At 41.3% G+C, this 25,240-nt stretch overlaps 1 protein-coding gene across 1 annotated transcript in view; it reads right to left on the bottom strand.

Annotated features, from left to right (window-relative positions):
- clip3 (CAP-GLY domain containing linker protein 3) overlaps window positions 1-24,526 on the bottom strand; it is a 32,568-nt gene extending 8,042 nt beyond the window's left edge. Inside the window, exons 1-9 of the mRNA XM_041804884.1 lie at window positions 24,448-24,526; window positions 12,566-13,006; window positions 11,008-11,147; window positions 6,066-6,159; window positions 3,880-4,041; window positions 3,638-3,756; window positions 3,149-3,385; window positions 737-787; window positions 378-513 (exon numbers count right to left, since the gene is read on the bottom strand). Of these exons, the coding sequence (XP_041660818.1) occupies window positions 378-513; window positions 737-787; window positions 3,149-3,385; window positions 3,638-3,756; window positions 3,880-4,041; window positions 6,066-6,159; window positions 11,008-11,147; window positions 12,566-12,992 (1,366 nt within the window). The 5' untranslated portion in view covers window positions 12,993-13,006; window positions 24,448-24,526. The remainder of the gene's footprint in view (window positions 1-377; window positions 514-736; window positions 788-3,148; window positions 3,386-3,637; window positions 3,757-3,879; window positions 4,042-6,065; window positions 6,160-11,007; window positions 11,148-12,565; window positions 13,007-24,447) is intronic.
- Window positions 24,527-25,240: the final 714 nt, after the last annotated feature.

The raw sequence follows: 25,240 nt of genomic DNA, 5'->3' as shown, positions 1-25,240 counted from the left end.
ACTTTCTTGATCCTTCTTAAGATCCTTCTTGCCCTTGAAAAAAACTAGTCTAACAAAGTCATTCTTATTTATTTAGCTGGCTTTTGGATTCACTGAATTTTGCATCTATCTCTCATTTGTTCCTGCTCTTTCTTAATCATCTTTCAGTGTTAATTGTCCTAGTTTTTTTATTTTATACACTTGGCTTTTGAGTAAAGGCATCAAACTTCTGTAACCAGTCTCTAAAAATATGTAGAAATGTATCAGCCAAGCCTGGACAAGATTATGCAGTTGGTTTGAGTAAAAAAGGCTCAAATGTTGGTAAAGCATGAAACTCTACTCATACTTCACTCTAACCTTAGTATTGAAAACCCTCTGGATCTGTCTGTGTTTTTTACCGAGTTTCGGAGGGCAGATGAAGTAGCGGACGCCGCCCACGCTGCCATCGTTTTTCCCCTCTGGCTCATCAAGCTCCACGCCAACCCACTGACCGCTGGCGAACTCTGTAGTTCCACAAAACCTCAGAGTCCCAGTCTGCAAGAAAGGAAAAAAAAAAAAACAAAATGTGAAACCTCTACCCAGAGTTGTTGGAGCTGGTTAGGTGTGGCAGATAGTCGGTGTGTCTGCTGCTGTGGTTTATGAAGCAAAGAGGGAGGAAGGCTGCAGGTGGAGTGAGGGTAAAGAGGTTTTATTCTGTTAGTGAGCAAGCTAAGTCAGTTCATTTAGTCTTAGTTCAGCCGGCTTCAATCAAACAGACCTGTTTGAGGTTTTCAGGCTGGCTGTCGTCTCTGCTCACGTCTCTTTGGAGCTACAGAGAGCGACACAGTTAGAACACACTGTTCAGCACCACAACCAGCATAGAAGACACAGCTAACATCTAATCCTAGACAAAGCCCTGGACAAGAAGATGTTAGCTTCCAACTTTGAGATTTACAGTTTTGTGTTTGTTTGACTATCTAGTAATGTTTAAAAGAACTAGACTGCTTTGAGAGTGACAAAAACATGCTCCTAACTGAACTGGAACACATTTAATCTTTGCCTAGTATATTCGTGTAATTTCTGACCACAAACATCGCTACACATTTCTCTTTTTCCAAGAAGGTGTGGTCAAGACAGCAGACAGGTTACAATAAGAAGACGGGACAAAATAAAGCTAATGAGGCAGTCATGTTACACTTAAATGGCTTTAAAATGATCCAGTGGGTCTACAGTTTTCAAATGTAGTGTACTCTGCAAAATATTCAAGGTTATTCTTGTACGGCTTGACTCTGAGAAGGGCCAGCAAAATACACCACTGCGTCATCCGCATAGAGGGGCAGTCTAGCATTGTTTCAATGCTCCCCAATATTATTCATAAACAGAGACAATTAAAAACAGTGCTAAAATAGAGCCGTAGGCTATACACTGAGGCTCTAAATTTAAACAAGAACAAAAGATAATGCCAAGTGCAGAGGGGAATGATGGGAGTGACCTCCTGTTGCTCCAAGCCCCGATGAAAACAGAGTCAGCCATAGCAAAGACAAACAGGGTGAGCTTGGTGCAGAGACAATGTCAAAGAATAATCATGGCCTATCACAAGTAAACAACACATAACATGAATGTGATACAGCGCCAGAACGGTAACTTCCTGTATAAGTAATTCTCCCTTATGCAGCAGTTTTTGAGGTAAAGTAAACATGGTGGACACTTCCTCTTACAGCTATAAGTGATTTTCAAACCTCATGAACCCAGATTTTATTCACAATAAAACATAAAAAACATATCAGATGCTGAAACTACGACATTTTACCATTCTAGGAAAATTGTTTGCTCTCTTTGAATTGGATGGCAGCAACACATGTCAGAAAAGTAGGGGCACAAAGTATGGACACAGCAACGAAAGGCTGGAAAAGTAAGAGGCAATGATGAAAAACAGCTGGAGGAGCCTTTAGTGACCAATTCAGTCAATTGGTAACAGGTCAGTAAAATGACATAAATGGTATAAAAGGAGCATTTTAGAGAGATAGAGTCTCTCAGAAGTCAAGCTGGGCAGAGGCTCATCAATCTGTGAAAAACTGCTTGTAATAATTTTGGAACAATCTCAGAGGAATGTTCCTATGTAACATCGTGAAGACTTTAAGTCTCCCACCATCTACAGTCCATGATATCTTCAAAAGATTTGGAGAACCTGGAGAAATGTCTGTGAACAAGAGACAAGACTAAAGCAGCCCTCAGGGGCCACTGCATTAAAAACAGGCATGATTCTGTACTGAAATCACTGCATGGGCTCAGGAAAGTATTGTCTGTCAACACAGTTGGCCGTTCCATCCACAAATGGCAGTTAAAGCTGGATCATGGAGAAAAGAAGCCATATGTGAACAGGATGCAGAAACACCGCCGTCTTCTCTGGACCAAAGCTCATTTAACATGGGCTGAGGAAACATGGAAAACTGTTCTGTGGTCAGAGGAAACCACAGACGCCGTGTCCTCTGGACCAAAGAGGAGAGGGAGCATCCAGCTTGTTCTCCTGGCTCAGTTCTAAAGCCTGCATCTCTGATGGTATGGGGTTGCATTAGTGCCTATGATGTGGGCAGCTCTAACATCTGGAAAGAAACTATCAATGCTGAAAGTAGAGAGAGGTTTTAGAGCAACATATGTTTCCATCCAGACAACGTCTCTTTCTGCTAAACCACATCCATCACAAAAGCATGGCTTCACTGGAGAAGAGTCCAGGTCCTAGACTGGTCCGCCTGCAGTCCAGACCTTTCACCAATAGAAAACATTTGGAGCATCAGAAAAGGAAAAATCCAGCAAAGACCCAGGACTGTGTAGTTGCTAGAATCTTACATCAGACAAGAATGGGACAACATTCCTCTCCTAAAACTTCTGCAGCTGATGTCCTCACTTACCAGACATTAAGGATGCTACACAGTGGTAAACAAGGCCCCGTCCCAATTTTTTTGAGATGTGTTGCTGCAATAAAATTCAAAATGAGCTAATATTTCTCATGCTATGGTAAAATGTCTCAGTTTAACATCTGATATGTTGTTTACGTTCTTTTGGTAATATAATCTGGGCTTCTGGGATTTAACAATCATTGACTTCTGTTTTTATTCATGTTTTACCAGGCGACCCAACTTTTTTGTTATTAGGGTTGTATATCATCATTTCTCGTCAGTGTTTCTCTGACCTTCATGTCATCAAGAAACACCCGGTCGCCCAGCTTCAGCCCCAGAGAGGACAGCATCAGGTTTCCAGGGATGTTGTCGTAGTTGGGCAGCGTGGCTCTGGGGAGGTTACAGCTGAGAGGGACAGCGTCCAGCAGCAGCTGCTTCAGCTCTTTGGCTACCATCGCCGCCTCCGCCTTGTCCAGACTCATGTCCATTGGATCGGGAACCACATCAGCTGGGACCTGGCTCTTATCATTCTGTGGGAAATGAGAGGGGCAGTGTGAGGTAAATGAGCTTAACGTCCCTGTTTGTCACAGAATTAGAGCTGAAAAGTGACCGTGCTTTTAAAGACGGCTCTGGTCCCACATGTACATTTCAGACTGAGGTAGCTCGTGGCAAGTCTACCTTAGGTGGTTATGACATTCTAGCTAATAATCAATCCACTATGGAGAAACAGGATATACAGTTTTAGGAAAATGAAGCCAGTAGGTCAGGCTAGGTGTATTTACCCGGACGCTGGGGTTCGCTCCGTGTTCCAGCAGACATTTGACGGCTCCCAGACAGAGGTTGGAGGCGGCGATGTGGAGAGCTGTGCCATAGTTAAAGTCACTGCAGGTGGAGTTCAACACTGTGGATACAAGAGGAGAGGAGAGCTGAATAACTGTTTTCATTATGACTATTATCTCTTTAGTAGTCGCTGATGTTTGTTTTTCATGTTTGACCCCTGAAGCGTGTATTTCTGTGAGCGTACCTCTGGGTTTAGCAGCTTTCAGCAGGATTCGGATCAGTTCTGGGACATCAAAGTAAGCTGCGTAGTGCAGGGCGTTCATGTTGGTCCAGCGGCTCCTCAGACTCACGTCAGCGCCAAGAGAGATCAGCTGACTGGTGAGACGCAGCGCAGCTGATGGGTCGCCTGCAAACATAAAGATGATATAAATGAAGAAACTACATGATGCTTTACAAAATAATCCCAACATCAGGATGATCCTGATTCCTGCAGAGGGCTGGATCCAGACTGGATTACAGATGAAGACTATAAAAAGAGAATTAATGAACCCCCAAAAAACAGCATTTTTAAACAGAAGATAATATTTTTAAAACATTGTTTCAAATCTATTTCATTATAAAATGCTCTTTTTTCTTTGGTAGCTTTACATCCATCTGTCCATCCATTCATATATCCATCCATCCATCCATCCGCCCCTCCCTCCCTCCATCCATCCATCCATCCATCCATCCATCTGTCCCTCCCTCCATCCATCCATCCATCCCTTCCTCCATCCATCCATCCATCCATCCATCCATCCATCCATCCATCTGTCCCTCCCTCCATCCATCCATCCATCTGTCCCTCCCTCCATCCATCCATCCATCTGTCCATCCATCCAGCCATCCATCCATCCATCCATCCCTTCTTCCATCCATCCATCCATCCATCCATCCATCCATCCATCCATCCATTCTTCCATCCATCCATCGATCCATCCATCCCTTCTTCCATCCATCCCTTCTTCCATCCATCCATCCCTTCTTCCATCCATCCATCCATCCATCCATCCATCCATCCATCCATCCATTCATCCATCCATCCAACCATCCATCCATCCATCCATCCATCCATCCATCCATCCATCCATCCTTCTTCCATCCATCCTTCCATCCCTTCCTTTAGCCATCTGTCCCTTCTTCCACCGATCCATCCATCCATCCTTCTTCCATCCATCCTTCCATCCCTTCCTTTAGCCATCTGTCCCTTCTTCCACCGATCCATCCATCCATCCATCCATCCATCCATCCGTCCCTCCCTCATCCATCCATCCATCCATCCATCCATCCATCCACCCGACTGTCCATCCATCCATCCATCCATCTGTCCCTTCTTCCATCCATCCACCCGACTGTCCATCCATCCATCCATCCATCTGTCCCTTCTTCCATCCATCCATCCTTCTTCCATCCGTCCCTCCATCCATCCATCCATCCATCCATCTGTCCCTCCCTTTATCCATCTGTCCCTTCTTTCATCCATCCTTCTGTCCATGCATCTGTCCCTCCATCCATCCATCCCTCCCTCCCTCCATCCATCCATCCATCTGTCCATCCATCCATCCATCCATCCATCTATCCATCCATCCATCCATCCATCCATCCATCCATCCCTCCCTCCCTCCCTCCCTCCATCCATCCATCTATCCATCTGTCCCTCCATCCATCCATCCATCCATCCGTCCGTCCGTCCATCTGTCCCTCCCTTTATCCATCTGTCCCTTCTTCCATCCATCCTTCCGTCCATGCATCCGTCCCTTCATCCATCTATCCATCCATCCATCCATCCATCCATCTGTCCATCCATCCATCCATCCATCCATCCACCGAGGATTTTTAATTATCTCAAACTGGACTAAAATGTTTTGGATCTTTATGTTTTTGTCTAATAAAATATAAAACTGTTAAAGTTATTGGTCTTGTTTAAACCAGAATAAAAAGAGGCAGATGGCCTACAGAGGTGAGGTCAAGCCCTCTGAGTAAAGACAACCTAGGTTCAAGTCAACCTGTAGCTCCTTACAGGCATGCCATTTCTCACTCTCTCAGTATTTCTAACTCCATCCATGATTCTCCTCTTTAAAATAAAGGGATATAAAACCAAATAATCAACCTTAAAGAAAAACAGGATGGGTTGGGTTGCATGATTCTTGAAAGGAAAGAAAGTGCATCTGTTCATTTTTACTTGTAAATTCATCCTTTGAACTCTGGCGCCAAATACATGCAGTAAATGAAACACCTGCTGTTCCTAACAACTTCATGTTTCTTTCTTGTTTTAGGTTCGTAAAGGTTGTCTCTCTTCTTTCAGGTGGTATGAAGACATCAGTTTGTCTTTTATTCTGATTCAGACATGACTAAAATCTCCATCATAGCGGGTTTGAACAAACATCTTACCAACTCCGTGAGCTCCAGCCTTACAGCTGTAGTGCAGCAGCGTCATGTCGGTCAAACCATCACGGTCATTCACGTGGCACCCCCGCTTTAAGATCTGAAAACCACAAAATACAAAATAAAGAAGGTGAAATACTCTGTCTGTGCTTCTAAATAGTTAGACAGTTGGTTTGGAACTGGTAAAATCAGTGCAGCTGTTAGGGGTTTTTGCAACAATTTTGATTCATGTGCAGAATGTTCAGATGTTTTGGACAAGTTTTTTCTCATGTAAGTCATTTCAACCTTTACAAATATGAAGCTAGGTCAAATAGAAAGCAGCAAAATTAAACAGAAATAGCTGTGAAGCAATTTGTTTCCATTTTTGGGTATGGATAATTCCAGAAATCAGTTGAGGTATTTAGACTTAACAGCACAAAAGAATCTTAAAAAGGATGTTATATTGGTTCTTGGGTTGTGTGCGCCCAACCCAGTTTGTACATGAAGATTTAAGACTTTAATCAGGAATAGCAGTTTATCAGAAGACAATAGAAGCCAACTAAAGTAATGATCAAAGTAAGGGGAGTCATGCTTCAGATTTAGAAATTCTGCACAATTAAAAGGTTGTTTCCTTTCCATAAATGAAACTGTAGCAGAGAGAATAAAGTAAAATTATGATATAAGGATTAAAAACAAGTCTGCAGTTGGTGCAGAACACATGGGGTGAAATGTGACTCTAGAATCACGGCTCTGCTTCTGTCTGAGTCACTGTCTGCTACTGTTTTCTGAATCCTGCAGGCTGAGTCAGCTTCCTGCTGAGTCATGGTCGAGCCTCACCGCCTTTACATCCCTCTCTCTCTCTCTGCCTCTTTAGATCGATGCAGCCATTTTATCTGGGTCAATGTCATGGTGTCGGAGGGTGCTTGTATTACAGACACTCTCCTCGTGCAAAAACACAGAGAATATTACAAAGTCAAGTTTCCTCCAGAGGCACTTGTTCTGAGGGAACAGAGGCTTCTAACCACAGCCTGGGGTCCATTTTTTATCACCCTGCAGCAAATTCTACAAATTAATGAAACTTTAGGTAAACAAACATTTTGACAAGGGGAATTTTTTGATGTGCTTTTCGTCATGACTAATTCAGAAAACAACATGAACATGGTAGCAAAAAACACAAAAACAACTTGATTCATAACAAATAAGGACAAAAGAATAGTCACAGCAAGCTGCATTCATTTACTCCTCAATCTGCTGTCGAGATTAATCGAGTAAATTTCAGTTAATCAAGATCTAAAATAAGTGCACTCATTTTTTTAAATTTGCAATTAATTGCATGCTTTATCATCCCTCTCAGCACACTTTAGAATGAATGAATGCTTTATTTTCATTTAAAAACAAAAATAAAATCATCTTTAGTTGATCCACGTAAGCGCGTCTCTGAAACCAAGCACCGCTACTCCTTCATGTTAACATTAAAAACCTCACAGACGGCTCAGTGGGCGAGCCAGGAGTCTTCTGCACATTTTTAATGATCATTATTTTGTTTTTAGTCCATAACAAGCTCTTTTCTCCAAGGTTAAGTTTATGTTATAAGCTTCTATCTACTTCTAATAGCAGGTCTGTATCTAAACATGAAGTCAGTTAACCTTAGTTTAGCTCAGTGGTTTTCAAACTTGGGTCCGGGGACCCCTAGGGGTCAGTGAGCCACAGCTTTGGGGTCTGCAAAATAACTCAAAATAAACTATTAAAGTAATGCCATGTCATTTAAAATCAAATAAATCCATACAGGGACCACAGGGACCGTAAAACAACCACACTAAACCAATGACTCCCACATCAGTCAGCTTTGGGCCGAATGTGGCATATCACATAAATCTGTCATTCGTCACACATCAGTCACTTTCAGGATGCATTTGGTGTGCAGGTCTAGCTAGCAACAATGGTTAAATATTTAAGTGTGTCCACTTCATTGAGTGATGCTCGGCTAGCTAAACTAAAAATATGATGACAGCTATCTGGAGTTGGTTTTATAGAACAGCGATGGAAGACCAGAATGAGTGGAGTGCCTTCATGTGTTTGTAAATGAAGCCATGAAGCCGCCAAGCTAAAATGTCATCTGATAACAAAGCACGCAGAGTTTAAGGATGAAACAAAAGATTTTTTTCCTACCAAAGGGCAACGAAAATGGCAGTAGACATATGTTTAATCAGTGTGAGGGTTATGTGGGGGTCCTTGGAAAAATCTCTCTCCTTTAAGGGGTCGCTAGCCCTGAAATGTTTGAGAACCACTGGTTTAGAGAGCAGATAAATCCAAAATGACAAATGCACAGGAAGGACCTGACCAGGTTGGAACCAGGACTCTTCATGCTGTGAGGCACAGTGTTAATTTCTTTGACTTAGGGCCAATCCCATTTCTACCGCTTAGCCCTTCCCCTTAGCCCTTCCCCTTCGTCTGCTCCTTTCCCTTGCCCCTTAAAACAGAGTGGTAAGGGAAGGGGAAAAAACCTTCCCTTAAGAAACAAGACGCCACTCGATTGCTGTTTATCATCACACATTGCTGATAAACAGCTGCGTCATTGGAGGTGACTATAAAGCTTTGACCATCTCGTTCATACTGCGTTGATCTTCTCCATTTATTTATACAATTAATAACCCTCATTTACTCGTGTAGATACCAAAACTACACTAAACTTCAATCCTCAGTGGCTAACTATTGAATATATGAGATAATACAACAGTTTTGTTTTCTATAATTATTATGCCAAAAATATTTTTCATTTATGCGCCTCCTTCGTAGTCTGTATTGCCATTTCGCAATTGGAGCAGTGCACGGAGGTGAAATTCATCATACCCCTTGGTTTCAAGTGTGGTCCTGAAAAATCTTCATTTCAAGGGCTATGTAGACCTTGGCCCTTAGCTCTAGCCCTCGACTCAAAAGAGAATTGGGACACCACTTCACCTGACGTGAACGAGCAAAACCAAGGGGTAGGGCTCAGATTAGGGCTAAGAGGTAGAAATGGGATTCACCCCAAAACTATGACTACAACTATTGGTCGGCAGCCTTTTTTTTTCCATGACAAAAACTAGACTAAGACAAAACAAAAATAGATCTGTGATGACTAAAACTGACAAAAACTAAGTTTAGTTTCCGTCAAAATGACTAAAACTAGACTAAAATGTAATTTAGTTGTCATTGGACATTCAAAATCTTTGATATTTCTCTACTGTGGGTAAATCTGTCAAAAACAATCCATCTGTAGTTCTCGCCTCTCAGCTGTAGAAAGCAGAGACCCCAGCAGAGTGCAGAGAACACTCTTCCATGATTTGGTACCAGATTTAGGCAAGAAAATAAATGCTTGGACTTAAAGTAAAGACTAAAATGTGAGGACTTTTAATGGACTAAAACTAGACTAAAACTAAAAAGGACAGAAATGACTAAAATGTGACTAAAACTAAAATGCATTTCATTTAAAGACTAAAACTAAGACTAAAATTAAAAATAGCTGCCAGAATTAACACTGGTGAGGCACCAACCTCTGCAACATCGTGCATCCCTTTCTAAATCATATCACTAATATCATCTACATTTTGGGATTTTGATCTGAGAGTTAGAATGAAAAATGATCAAAAATCTATCAGATTAACTTTTCTACTCGTACTAGATCTACTTCAGGAGAGGAGCCAAACTCTGTGAGCATGCATGAGCGATGAAACCCTGCAGACTAGGTTGGAGTTATGGTCCTTGTTGGCTACATGGCCCACTGCCAAGCAAGCTAAAATGTTAGGTTTACAGACTAGTCAGTTGAATTCTACTCTTACAATGTTTGCAAAGTAAAACTCTGTGATGACTCTGTAGACAGAGTTCATTTTAAAGATAGCCTTGTCAGGACTGTCCCAGAAGTCCTAATGGGTTCAGCAGACCACGTACCCACTGTACAGACTTGAATCAAGTAAACCATTTCTGCCTGGATGCTATGATGCATTGATTCATCAACTCATCCCTTCACTTTGATTTGACATTTAACACTTCTTGTAAAAATCAAACATTTTTGAGTCATCTTTGACTCCTTGATCCGGCCCGGATCAGGATGCATGCTCTGAACACAGTTAAATATTTCACCCAACATTCAGGCATTCCTCTCAGAGCTTTAATAAAGCTCCACGCTGCTCTGGGGGGTTTCATTCTTTATTATGTGTGTGTGTCATGAGGGTTGAATCTGGGTCATTGTGACAGTGACAACTGAGTGTTGGTTCAGGCTCAGTGCCAGAACAAGTAGGGCAGAGCGAGCAGGCAGTTCAACACAACTGGTCAACTGTTTGAGCCTCACAGCAGCAGAGACAGAGCTGCAGTCCTAAACTAATGCTAGCGTCATCTAGCACTGACAATAGGAGTTTGTATTTAGAGGTCTGCATGGGTAAGAGGTTGGGAAAGTCAAATAATTCTGCTGTGATTTGTTTAAATACAAATCTTTTACCAGAGTATAGACGACCAGATATTTTATGACGGCATTTCTGCAGCAGGGATGAGACCACCGACTATTTTCATGGTGGACTAGTCGCCTGCTGCTGGGCTAATTAGTCACCTGATTGACTGATGCTTTGCACTAGTACTTAATGGCTCTGACTGAGGTTTTCTGACTTCATCCAGGGCTCTGCAGCGAGGAGTTTTACACTTTTATTTGCAGTGTTGAGGATGCAATGCTCCCTACATAAGGACATGATGGTGTTGCATTGCCCATCACCATTGCTGATTTGCATATAACTCTGTACAAAGACACTGAGGATGTAAGATGGCATGATTAGTCGTTGCACTCACAATGAAAAACACGAAGGCATACCCAACGAATTATCGACAATTAAATCTGTTGGCGGCTCATTTTGACATTAACTTTTGTCATCATTGTTTCACTCCTAGTTGCAGACTAAAACCACCCGACAGATTAGACGTGTGGTTGTCTGTGCCTTCTTACTTCGTTGCCGATGATGTCGATCTTGTGCTGCACCTGGGGGACCCACTGACGCACAATGGCGAACAGCTCTGGGATGGTGGTCCGAGGATCCATGAGGATCTCCAAACAGGCCGGGTCATTGGGGTCAAAGAACGTAAAGGCTGGAAATGGAAGGGGATAAGAAGCATAAGGATTATCATCCAAAAAGAGAAGGAGCTAGGAAAGTAAAGAAGACAGCAGAAGTAAAAAGTCACATTTCTGAGAGCAGAAAACAGCAGATCAGTCAGGATGTTGGTGCCAAAAAGTTTCAGTCACCCTCATTAAATCAGAAGTAACCTGTGAGCTCTGCACTTTCTCTTCCTGCCAGCTCTGCAGTCTGAGCTTGGAGACAGATTTCATTTCACTGAGTGACTCGAATCACCTCGACATCAAACGTCACTTTACTGAAACATCAACCACTCCAGTCCTTAAAGTTACCGTAGCCATTTTTCACCAGTGTCACGCTCAAAGTGGGAAGATTCACTGTGTTGAACTGTTCTTGTTTAACATACTGGATAGATGTTTGGAAACTAAAACTTTTTAACAACCCTTTCTATCAGCATTCAGAGCACCTGTTATAAAGTGAAATAACACTTTTTGGAACCAACCAGCCATCGTCTACAAATGATCATAGCTGATGATGAGAAATATTTGAACTTATTCTTCTTACAACTTGTCATGTTAGCAGTTTTATTTGTGAAAAGCATCGGTCAGTTGTCAAAGGACTGCTCTGTATTCACTGCTGGAAGGAGACAGTCAGAACACATACTCAGAGTATAATGGAGTCGCTCGGCCCTGAGCTGCCCCAGGAATACTAATCACCTTGTTTTCTACACAGCAGTCGTTTCAGAGCTGTTTGAATGCATTGATCTTTCTAGTAAAGTACAGAGTTAATGTACTGATTCTTTGCTGTTTATCAGTTAAACACATTTTTGATGCATGCAAATGTTGTGTTTTAGTGTTTTAGCTTCTTCTGCATCTGTACTCGGTGTTAGTGATGAACTTCTGAATTTATACTGTGTTTAACTTTAGTACTTCTGCATTCATACTCTGACACATTTAATATATATTTAAGGTGGTATGACAGTGTATATCATTTTGGATGTATTTAAGGAGGTTGACAGTATTAATAATTCTGGATGTATTTAAGGTGGAATGACAGTGTAAATCATTTTGGATGTATTTAAGGAGGTTGACAGTATTAATAATTCTGGATGTATTTAAGGTGGAATGACAGTGTAAATCATTGTGGATGTATTTAGGGAGGTTGACAGTATTAATCATTCTGGATGTATTTAAGGTGGTATGACAGTATAAATTATTTTGGATGTATTTAAGGCGGTATGACAGTAAAAATAAATTTTGAAATTAAAGGTGGTATGACAGTATAAATCATTTTGAATGTATTTAAGGTGGTATGACAGTGTAAATCATTGTGGATGTATTTAAGGTGGTATGACAGTATAAATCATTGTGGATGTATTTAAGGTGGTATGACAGTTCTAATCATTTTGGATGTATCTAAGGGGGTATGACGTACTGTAGTCTTTGGGCAGAGGAGCCTGGGCAGAGGGATGCACCATGGGTCTGCGTCGTGGCTCATGAACCGGACTCTGGTACTCGGACACAGACAGGGGCTCCTGCTCCTGCTCTACCTCCTGCTCCCTGCTTGTCAGATGCTCCTCGTCTTCGTCCCGCTCCTCTCTCTCTTCACGCTCCTCCTCTGGCTCATCCTCCTCGTCATCGTCCACCTCAGTCCTCTCCTCCCCCTCCCTCTCCTCCTCCAGCTCGTATTCTTCCTCCTCTTCCTCCTCGTCTTCGTCCTCATCTTCCTCCTCTTTCTCCTCTTCCTCTTCCTCTTCCTCCGTCAGAGCCTCCTCTTCCTCTCTCTGGACCCTGCCCTCCTCCTGCTCTTCCCGGTCATGCCTCTCCTTCTCCTGCACCTCCAGGTTCTCCTCTTTAGTCATGATGAGGGTTGGGCCTGCCACACAGGAAGAAAGAAAAATGTCAAAAATGTTCAACCATTTCTGTTTGTGAATTGCCAAAAAGCGTATAAATCAATATCAAAAATGTATCTATGCTAGGGCTGTTTAATTCATCGCAAATTAGATTAAATCACAACATGGCCTGCTGCAATTTACAAATAGAAGTTGCAATATTGCTTTGACTCAAAATGTGTTAAAATACCAGATTAATACATCATTTTTTGCAGCAAAGATTTTATGCATATTATGCAAACAGTCAAGTATCAACACAGCGGTCTATTTAAATATGACGTACTTCTCATTAATCCCTGCTTATATAAAGCCTAATGCACCATGCTGTTGCTGGCAAAGCGTCCCTTCCTCCACCCCAGCCTCCTCCTTTATAGCATGAAGCTATTTGCACCCTCATATTCAGATTCATGCTACTATTGATTAATTGCTTCTGAAATAATTTCATTGTTTTCAGTCCAAATTGTCATTAATGTGTCTATCCACATGGGGGTTTCTAGCTCTGCACTCCCTGAAAAGTCAAAGCATGTTGCTTGATTAACCCAGAGAGCATTTTTAGAGCAGAGCCTTCCCTGCCAAGTATAACTGATCCATTTGACCATAAACTGATTAAATGTATGAAGACCATGTTACCTGCTCTGCACAAGAGGCCTGCTGAGGATTTTCTAGAAATTTTAAAGAGTGCATGTGTGAAGACAGCTCAAAAGTCTGATATGAGCTAAAGATAATGTTATCAGGCCTGTGCATGAGGAGTCACTTCAGCGCATTAAACCAGTGAACCAGTCCACCACATCTTACACTCCTGTAGGACCCAGATTCAGATTAAACCAGCTCAGTCTGCCTCTCTTCATCGTCTCCTCCGTCTCTGATTACAGGAGGACTATATTTAGCTCCTGCATGTGGGGGTGTGTTTGTGTGAGGGACAGAAAAGAAGCTTATTGATAACCACAGTAGCTAAAGAGGCTAATGCTAACACTCCCTGTCCATCATTAGCTGCAGACTGGACTGGATGAATTCTACTTTAGAAAATGGACGAAACCCATCCAGCAGCCGCTCCCTCCATCAGCACGTCATCCATCTCCTCCATCCACAGAAGGAAGGAAGTATGCAGTATCCTTTATGCTCTTACATGTTTTTCTGGTGCCATGGAAAACATCTTTAAGACATCAACGACCCTCCTCTTTCCACATGTGGCTCAGAGGATGAAAAACTCCACCAGTTCTACAGTTTTTGGAGAGACAGGAGGGGTTAACATTACAGCTCTACTCTTTCATAGCGTGTTCTCAAGCACGGCTGTATGGTAGGGTTTGACCAGTGGAAGAAGCCAGTGAAACCAGTGAACCAGTGTTAATCTGCCTGCAGATATGAGAGGCTTAAAGTGCACACACACTGACACAAATGGACCATTCAGTAGGTCAAATCAGAGATATGAGACGTCTCTATAGTCTGAGCTTTACATCCACACAGACAGCAGCTCTGTCCAATCAGATTCTGTCTACAGCAGCCAACCGCTGCTGTCAGATTCATCAGACATGCATACAGAGGGGATTCTGCACACAGACTCATACTGCTATTAAGAGGCTTTCATGATTTTATTAGAACATGACTTTTTACTTGAATTTTACTATTTTAATTACTTGAAAATAATTTTGTCTTTATGAATTCTTTAATGTCAAGCTCAGCCTGCATGCTAGCCTGGCCTGGTAGTCCTAGAGTTTCAGGACCCTTTCATCTTGATCGGTTTCTCCCATGTAATGTTTCATACACTGTCTTCTAAATCATCATGCATAAACAGAAATATGTTGTATGTTTTGCATTAGGAGGTAATTTTTCTCAAATGACAGCTATTTCAATCAGAACCATGTTCACAGATCCAGTTCCACATTGACACAGGAGCCCCTCTCTGGTACCACCTTAACAACTCTCTCATCCAGTGAACTTGTACGTCCATGTCTAGTTTCTGCCTGTATTTCCTTTGAGGATGCTAGAATTGCCTCCCAGAGCTGCTGTTTGGAGGTAAACTGCCCTCCATCCATGCTCATAGAGCTTCCTTTTCAGGATTCTCAGTAGGGTTAAAGGTCAGGGGATGATGATGGTGGACACACTGGGATTTTTCTCCCTTTATGCCCACAGCAGCCAAGGCCTCAGTGGGACTTTTGCAGCATGGCAGCTTGGCATGGTTCTTCTTTTTGTACCATGGCAGGAAACAAGAGGTTAGATCAGGGATGTCAAACTCAGTCACAGCAGGGGCCCAATTCTGAATTTGGGTCCAACCTGAGAGCCAAACAAGGTCAACATTTAACCATTAACTGTCAACCTCATTTTCACCAGCAATGAATTATGGGGGAAAAACCTTAGCACTGACGATAAATGATAAGATTTTAAAAAGTAAAAATGGTAAGTTTAAAAGCTCAAAATCTGAGATAGAAATTCAAATGTATTCGCTCAAAAGGCATTTAAAGTCAAAATCATGTTTTAAAAAGGCAAATGTATAAGACAGAAAGTTTAAATTGTGATTTTTAATGGTCAAAACATGAGATAAATTTCAAAATCATTGGTTAAAAATGTCAAAAGCTGAGAAAAAATAAATAAATTTTGAGTTTTACAGGTCAGAATATTACTAAAAATTCAAAATTGAAGATACAAAAGGCCAAAGCCAAATAAAAGTCAAAGGAGCTCAAAATGGCAAAATGTAAGGGGGAAAAAAATAAAAAATCTTTAGTTTAAAAGGTCAAAATATGACTTAAAATTTAAAAATGATGATCTTAAAGGTAAAAAATAAGATAAAAAGTCAAAAATGTGAATTTTAAAGGTCAAACTATGTAATGAACTAGAATGGTCGTCTGAGGCGGCAGACCCACGTCTAAGCAGCGCCACCAAGGAACTCACGCTCCCATTGATTACTATGGCGTTAAAAATTCGAAGACTGAGAAAAACCGAATGGGCATGCAGATCATCACAAAAATCAAATCGATTCTTCCCTGTCACTATCCCAACATTCCCTGAAAGTTTGGTGAAGATCTGACTTTCCATTCTCGAGTTATCTTGTACACATACAAACAAACAAAGAAAGATACGAAACCCTTTACATAACCCCCTGTCAATTTCATCGGCGTGGGTAAAAAAGTCAAAACCATAACTTTGCATGATAACAGTGAGATGCAAAATCAAGAATATATCATAAATGTATTTTCCCACATTCCTGACTTTTTATCTAATTATCTTAACTTTACTTTCTTATTTTGATGACAGAACAAAGATATTGTTTTACATTTTTAAACTGGAGGAAATCTGCAGACCTCAAACCAGTGGGCCAGTTATAATAAAAGTATGACATGACCTGGCGGGCCAGGTATAACTGTGCCAGGGGCCGGATTCGGCCCCCAACCCTTGAGTTTGACACACCTGGGTGATTTATTTATTTATGATTTATTTTGCACATTTAAGGAATACATAATATGACATAAATAGATAAATATACGGTGCAGGAAGATTCAGAAAGCTCACAGAGCTTATTTGAAGCCTCCACCTAAATGATTACTATCAAAAAATGAACACAATATTACACAAAAACAAAGAAACTCTTAGTTGGCCTACAAAAAGTAATATAAACAATGATTACATAATTCTAAACATACAGTAACATTAACAACATATCAAAAACATAAAAAAGTGATTGTAAGGGGTTTATGAATACCTGTATGTCCGATAATGGTTGAGTACAAGATCTGACCTGACCTCACCTGTATTTTCACCAGAATACTAATCCAACAACAAAAAACTTGATTTGAACAGAAATAAGATTCACAGGTAAAACAACACAACAGAAGTTAGTTAACTGCAGCCAAAAGTTTCTTAAGACATCTTTTGTAACATTTCAGAGTCTGACAGCTTTTTGCGAGGTGGGAATAATTGTTCCATAATTTGGTGCCCCTATATTTTAATGCACGTTGGCCTCTGCTCATTAAACATTTAGGAGGAAGAAGAACTCCACATATTTAGCTGAGGTCATTCTGACACCTTCAGGAACCTTAAAGGGGCCTACCAGCTCACTTCCTGTGATTCCAGCCCAAAACATGACTCCGCCTCCTTGTTGCTGAAATTGTTGGGACATGGTGACCATCCACCAGCCATCCAGAACTCCATCCATCTGGACCATTCAGTGCAGCACAGCATTCATCAGTGAATAAAACTGTTTGAAAATGAGTCTTTATTTATTTCTGAACCTAACGTTTCTCCTCGTGGGCGTTGGCCTCTAGAGCAGTGGTTTTCAAACTTTTTTGCCCAAGGCACACCTAAGGTTAAGCCAAAATCTAATGGCACACCAAATTTAAATCTATACCAAATAGAAATTTTAAATAATGTTACATTCAAGGTGGCCTAAAAGGGGAGATAAAGGGGAGAGCTTTCTGGGGCCCAGCCAACTGGGGGATCATGGAGATGGCAAAAGTGAGTAAAAAGCGGCGAAACAAAGTCAGAAATGGGTGAAAATTGGTAAGAAAGTGGCCAAATAATGGGTTAAAAAAGGAGCAAAAATGCTATAAAAGTGGCAAAATAGTGGCAAAAATGGGTTACAAGTGGCCTAAAAGGATTAAATTTTGTAAAAAGATGGTAAAAATGGGTTGTAAGTGATAAAAAAGGGGCAAAATTGGGCAATAAAGTGGTCAAATAAGAGCAAAAGTGGGCAAAAATTGGCAAAAAGGTGGCAAAATAGATCACAAGTGGCAGAAAAGTGGCACAAAGGGTTAAAGTTGCTAAAAGGGTGTAATAAGTGGTTAAAAGTGATGGTAAAGAATGGCCAGACAATAGCAAAATGGTGTGAAAAGTGGCTAGGAGGTTGTAAAAATGGGTTAAATGTGGCAAAAAACAAATCCAAAAATGTGGCAAAAATGCTAAAAAAAAAAAAAAAGCAGCAAAATGTTTTAAGCTGTCAAAAGAATTGGCAAAATGGGTAGAAAATTGGATAACTTGGTTAAAAATAGCATGAATTAATAATTTCAACACCAATTTCAACCCAATAATAGCTCGCAAAACTTTTTTAGCTCTTACCGAGGTAACTGTTAGCCAGGATGCTAGCACCAATGCTACTGATCCAACACACTGATATCATCAATAAATCACAACTGGGGAGGTCCATATCTGGGTTTTTCAGGGGTCCAGCCAGATCTGTGGGCAGGCCTGGTTACAGTACTTGCCATAAAGTTGTAGTAATAACTTATTGTACAAATTCTCACAGCACACCTGGACCTGCCTTAAGGCACTCTAGTGTGCCTTGCCACACCGTTTAAGAACCACTGGTCCAGAGGATCCTGCATACAGCAGCTACAAATCCCTGTTTGCTGCTCATCAGTGGATTTTTCACAGCTGCTCTCTGAAAACGATGAATTTGCTTTACAGAAACTTTCCTTAACACAACTCTTTCTGAACGAACCCGTCTGCACTCTGAATCACACACAAAACTTTCCCCAGTACAATGATCTCTCCATTTTCCAGAGTTTTCAGACATTTGGAAAGATACCGCACTGTTTCAGGCATTTTATCTGCAGACAGGTCTTTCTTTGTCCCCATATTGGTGAAACCTGTGACTGTCTTAATAATGTGGACTGGCCTCGTTCAGTAGGTGCCCTTTAATTAGCCTCACCTGGACACTAACGAGCACACCTGTCTGAGGCTGATGTCAGTGATGGAGACTGACAGGAACAAAAGCACAGCTGGAAAACTAAAAACCCAACGTTTGTTTAGAATCGTATTTATAGAATAATTGGACCACAGTAGTTAAAGATAAAAAACGCCAAACCTGGGACACCTCCTGACCTCCAGGCAGAAAGTCCAACATGTCAATTATTTTGACCAATGAGAGCACAGGACACTCTGCATGTGCAAAACTCACAAATGTAAACAAACAAATGACAAATTAAAGGCAGAATGATGAAGATGGTGCTGTAACAATCATCAAACCTTTATTCTCCAGCTCTCTGGTCTATTCTTTGGACCCATGGATGATCTTTATCAAGTCTTTACATCAGGATTAAAAATAAGTCAAATTACTCACAGATTCAGTCGCTGTGTCCTCAGCCTCTATGCAGCTATGAATAAACCTTCTCCTGTGACATTTGGTCGGTGTAATTTCTCGGTTTAGGATAATTACTTGTGTCTGTAACATGTTTTATGTAATCATGAAGTCTCAGCTGGTCGCTGCACGCTTGAACAACAGTAATCAGTCAGGACTCAGCTGATGGTACAGCAAAGGTTACGCAACACGACCACATGAGTCAGAGTGGACACACGAACATATGAGACGAGACTGTGGACACACAGACGAGGGTGTGATGGAAAATCAACACTAGTCTGCCTTTTTAGGATCAGATCAGAGCTTAACTGTTTAAAATTATATCAATAAGAGTAAAAATCACTTGTAAGGTCTTTTTAAATCTGCTGTTAATTTCAGAGGACAGGAGGGGGAAAACACTTCTTTCAATATAAATTATACCAACATTTACCACGCCTTAAAAACCTTTTTACAAAGTGCAAGCAGATGTCCAGATGCTTGTATGGAATATGAACATCATGATGATCTAAATCAGAATAATAGCCATCTAGGATGCCTTCCAAGTGGGCAAATTGTTTAAAAGCTGCCTTAAAAGTGGGCAAAGTGTTCTAGTTGGCAGCATCCTAGTGGGCAACTTTCAACAAACTGCATGTTTGGTGCCTTTTAATTCAAAAATATAAAGAAGTGCCCTCAAGGATGCCCTTAAAGTGGACAAAATTCAACAACATGCCCTCTAGAGCACCATGTAAGAAGCAAAATTTGACCAAGTGTCCTTTAGAGTGCAATCTAAGCATACCAAGTATGACACATTTTCCTACAGGGCTGCCCTATAAGTGGTCTACATTTAACAAATTGTTCTCTTTTGTTCCCTAAAAATGGCCAACATAAAAAAGTACCCTAAAGTGTGCCCTCTAAGTGGACAGATTTCAACAACGTGCCATCTAAACTGCGATCCAAGTGGACAAATTGTTTAAAAAGTGCCTTAAAATGGGCAAAATTTGACAAAGTGTACTCTTTGGTTCCCTCCTATAAAAACCTGCCCTCAAGGGTGCCATCTAAGCACTCGAATGAGACAAAGGGTCCACCAGAGCGCCATCTGAGTGTGGAATATTAGACCACAACCCCTCTAAGGTGCTCTGTCAGTGGGTAAAATTGGACAAGGTGTACTCTTTGGTGCCCTAAAGGTGGGCGACATAGAAACAAGTGCCTTCAGGGATGCCATTAAAGCAGCAAATTTGACAGAGTGCCTGCTTAAGCACCATCTAAGTATGCAACATTTGTAATTTTCCCCTTAAATGCTAGTTTAGAGGGAACTTTGTTTAAGTTTGCACACTCGAGTGCCCTATAAGAGGGCAAAAATGGACAACATGAGCTCTTTGGTGCCCTTTAAGTGGGATACATAGGAAAAAGCGTCCTCTAGGGTGCACTCTAGTAAACAAAATTTAACAAACTACCATCTATTTAATTTATTTTCACATTCTGTGTTCAATTTCAGTTTAGTTTTTATTAGTTTTGACTGCTGGTTTGTTAGTTTAGTTTAGTTTAGTTTTGATTTTGCAAAAATGCTTCATTTTAGTTTGTCGGATAGATGTCGGGGCTGAGTGAACGTCATACATTCTTAAAACATGTTCAAACAGGTCACTCTTCACTTATCATTTTATGTGTTTATAGATGATGTTTGAATACAACTCCAGACATAAAACTACACCCGTGTGTTTGAACCATCACACCAGCTAAACTGAACACAAGTAACAAAGAAGTCCTCCACAAAGTTCACTGCATCATCCTTGCACTGCTTTCTAACTTGTCTTGCTGAGTGGGTAATTTCACTCATGGTGCAAAAGATTCTAATGCCCAAAGGCACTCTGGGAAACGTATGCAGATTAAAGAACCACTGTCAAATCATTTGAGTGCAATGACAACATATACTCAGTGATCAATACTGTTTACTCAAAGCTAAAAATACATCCTAAGAGCAATAATCTGCCACACACCGAGATAGACTTTACTTAAACTTTATTATGAATGAACAACACGTTTCACAGCTTCTTCAGGTTCGCCCAGCACCTGACAACCTGGACTGTGCACAGGGATCTCCAGACCGATAGAGCTAAAGAAGTGATTTTGGATTTTTAAGTTAACACAACTCAACCTTTTACTGTTTGTTGTCTTACACTTTATTAAAGATCAATCATCTTCACTTCTTCTACCTAAAAACCTGTAAAACTTTCTGAGATTTCTTTTTTTTTATAAATCTACACATCATTGATAGGAAAGCCTACAAGACTGAAATTTCCATGTCCATGTATATAATACAAATGATATATTTTTGCAGGGCCACATACAGAAATATAATAGAATGGTGGGGTCACTTTCATCTTCCTCACCATGAGCGTTTTAGTAAGACTAATCCAATCTAAGTTAATACATGCTTGGTGATTGAGCATGCCTAAATAGCTAGTTGATGGCTGACAGGGCAAATAGAGAGTAATTTTTGGGATTTTTGGGGAGCCTATCAGATTGCATGGGGCCCTGTTTAGCCCTGACTACCACTGGCTCTGCCCTTGAAAAGTTATTGTTGCTGCTATTTGCTGGGATAATCCATCAGGATGTTATTAATCAAGATATCGTCATGTCAAAATCTTTGTTTACAGATTAAACATGGTAGCACGGGGAAGCACGATGCAGTTAAGCACAAGTCTCATGTTTTAATGCGGGCCACATTTCATTTTATCTCTAGAACAGTAATACTCAATGTTTGTGCACATGTGCCTCTTTTGTGATGATTGAGGCTCTTCTATGTCTTCATTTGAAATATTTTTCACCAGAAAACCTTAAAAAGGGTTAACTTCGACTTCAGACACTATCCATTGCAAGCTACATTCTTGTGCAGCTATAGCTTTAACTGTCAACCTTTATTTTTTTGTCTGTATATTTCTGTTACCCTTATTTGTAACCCCCCCCCTTCCTTTTTTTGCCACTTTTAATCAATTTTTCTGCTTTTCAAGCCCTTTTTGCTGCTTCTTTTTGCCAACATTATTCTATTTTTGGCCCTTTTTAACCTATTTGTACCTCTTTTATCCTGCTTTTTGCTGTTTGCAAATGTGTCCCCCTTTTAGCCATTTTTGCCACTTCTTGCCCATTTAAGCTGCCTTTTGCCATTGAATGCCACTTTTGCTGTTTTTTGCCAATTTTAGTCACTTTCCACTCATTTTTTTGGCAACAATTTTTACCGCTTGTTGGCCATTTTGCTGCCTCATTTTTCTATTCATTTTGTCACTTTTTCTCCCCAATCTTGCCATTTTTAACCATTTTTTGCAATTTTATACATATTTTACCCCTTTTCACCCATGTTTTCCCACTTCTTTGCCACTTTTTGAACATCTTTATCACTTTAAATTATTTTTATTGCCACTTTAACCCATTTTTGCCACTTTTCACCACTTAGATTGTTGCTCTTTCAAAGATATTTTTCAACAATTTGGCTCTTTGGTTGAGTAGGGTTGACTGACACTGCTCTAGAATTTGGTGCGGGCCTCTCAAAAATGGGTCCTGGGCAATGGTGTGCACAGACTTTTCTCAAGGGCAGGGGCAAAAAGGAAAAAAAGGGGCACTTTAGCACACGTTTGGCTCCCAAGAGGCCACTCTAGCGTGTGTTTTCGGCTCCAAAGAGGGCACTTTAATGTGTTTCGGCTCCAAAGAGTGCACTTTAGCACGCGTTTTGGCTCTCAAGGGCACTTTAGCACGTGTTTTGGCTCCCAAGAGGGCACTTTAGAGTGTTTTTTGGCTCCCAAGAGGGCACTTTAATGTGTTTTGGCTCCCAAGAGGGCACTTTAGAGTGTGTTTTGGCTCTCGAGGGCACTTTAACATGCGTTTCGGCTCCAAAGAGGGCACTTTAGAGTGTGTTTTGGCTCTCGAGGGCACTTTAACATGCGTTTCGGCTCCAAAGAGGGCACTTTAGAGTGCGTTTTTGAACAACTGGGCCACAAGGGAGGGCGACTGCCCCCCTGCCCCCCCTCGTGCACACCACTGGTCCTGGGCCAAAGTTTGGACACACCTGCTCACAACACTGAGCAGAAAAAAAATACTTCAATATGCCTAAAAGATTTGGGCTTTTGAGCAGACATCCAGGGGTGCCCTGTGGGTGGACAGAATTCAATAAAGTACCTTCTAAGGTCATCTAAAACTTAACAAAGTTATTAGTTTATGCTGGTCTGTGCCGGTGCAATCATAATTAAATCTAATCCTTACCAGAAACAGTTAACTACAAATGTACAGCCTCATGTGTGCTGGTGGCCCACTGCCTATAGCAGGTGCCCTTTACATTGCTGTTGCCCCCGGCTCTCAAACATCCTGGGTCCACCCCTGCTTACAGCTGATTACCACTCCTTTTAAAGCAGGAATTAAACAGGATTTTACCTTTTTACAAACCGCAGTGTGCCAAGTTGTAGAATAACAGGATCGTAATATTATTGTCTTATATAACACATGACGTTCATTTAGACTTTCCTGAGAAATATCTCCCATCATGGTTGTTGAAATGACTTTAAATGGGGCTAAAACAGACAGAGAGACCATTTCCGGTTAAACTGGGTTTAGAATGACCTTTTTCTGCAACATTATAACAGTATTATGGTTATTCAGACAGGAGATCCCTGCACACAGACACGGAGGTCCTATGGGCTTACTGGTCGAACTGGGAAGCACCAAAATAACCAACAACAACCGCCACACCACCGCAGACCGACTAAATTCATGAAAAACGGCCACTCCACGGTTAACATCGGTTTATTTGGGATGAATTTAGAGGATGTGTGGACGCCATGTGATGGGGACCAGCAGGAGGAGGAGGAGGAGGAAGAAGGGAGGCCATGGCAGCATCCTCCTCCTCCTCCATCCAGCCTCCATTTTACAACAAACCAACCCCAGGACACAAATACCGCAAAATCAGGCACAAATGACGCAGACAGAGGAATATACACAGCGTCAAATCGTAGCCAAGAGCGATGTTTGTGATCCTCATTAATATAAAAGGGAAGAAATAAAGGAGACTGCTCTGCTTCGGGTTTGTGCCAATGTGCGTAGTAACGGACAGGATGGAAAAAACGCCCCGTGGACTGACAATGAAAACACGCACGAGCGCATCGGACGTGAAGGCGAGCGTTTAATTCAGTTCAGTCCATAAAACATACAATCATCATGGGTTAGAGAGAGCTGGAGCTGGATCTGTTACAGATATGAAGGTGTTTGTTTGAGGGGTTGAACAGCGCCCCTCCATCAGCATCTTCTCTAAAAACAGCACGAGACAGCAAACATTCTAATAATCACCTGATAATCAAACATCATCATGCCGCGAGCGTCATATGAGGGTGTTTTTACCTGAAAACAAGCCGCAGGATGTCCACTGATGAAGGTCTTCTCTGTCTCTGATCACAGCACAAACAACACTGATGATGCTCCCCCCCTCTCTCTCTCTCTCTCTACCTCGCTCTACCTCTCTCTCTCTCTCTCTCTCTCTCTCTCTCTAATTTAATTCCGTTCATGTCGCTGACGCTCCACCGGCGTCACGAGCTCCTGATAAAGGAAGAAAACAAACCAAAGCAGACTGCTAGAACAGAAGCCATCCCTGAACCCACACTCTGTTATCGGAGAGTCATCCCTTTATTTAGTGCAGCATGAAGACATAGGGGAGACCGGGGTTGGCTGTGGCATGGCTTTTTACAGTCAGACAACATGGCTTTGTTTCATCATGTTATTATCAAACATTTGACCTGATGTCATACTCTAGCTCAGGGCTTCCCAACCTTTTCAGCCTACGACCCCCAAAATAAAGGTACCACAGACCGGGGACCCCCACAGTACCTGAAGGCGGATCAACACCACCATGCAGACAAGGTCACCCATAAGTGGGGTAACTGGGAGAGCTTTCTGGTGCCCGGGAAAAATGGGGGCCCATGAAGGTCAGCAAAACCATGATCCATTATAAAGTTAAGTTGTGATAACCACAATTTAGATCTAACCTGAAAAAATAACCACTCTGATCAAAGAAATAAATATCTTTTAAATCATTTGTGTAGTAACGAGCCTTCTTAGAAATGTGAATCCCTTTTGTTGGAAAAAAAATTAATAAATTGGGTGAAAAAGCAAAAAAAAAAAAAAAAAAAAAAAAAGT

Source organism: Cheilinus undulatus, linkage group 2, assembly GCF_018320785.1.
Source record: "Cheilinus undulatus linkage group 2, ASM1832078v1, whole genome shotgun sequence".
Taxonomy (NCBI): domain Eukaryota; kingdom Metazoa; phylum Chordata; class Actinopteri; order Labriformes; family Labridae; genus Cheilinus; species Cheilinus undulatus.
The sequence above is the reverse complement of the archived record's forward strand: the minus strand, read 5'-3'. Positions and strand labels throughout refer to the sequence as shown.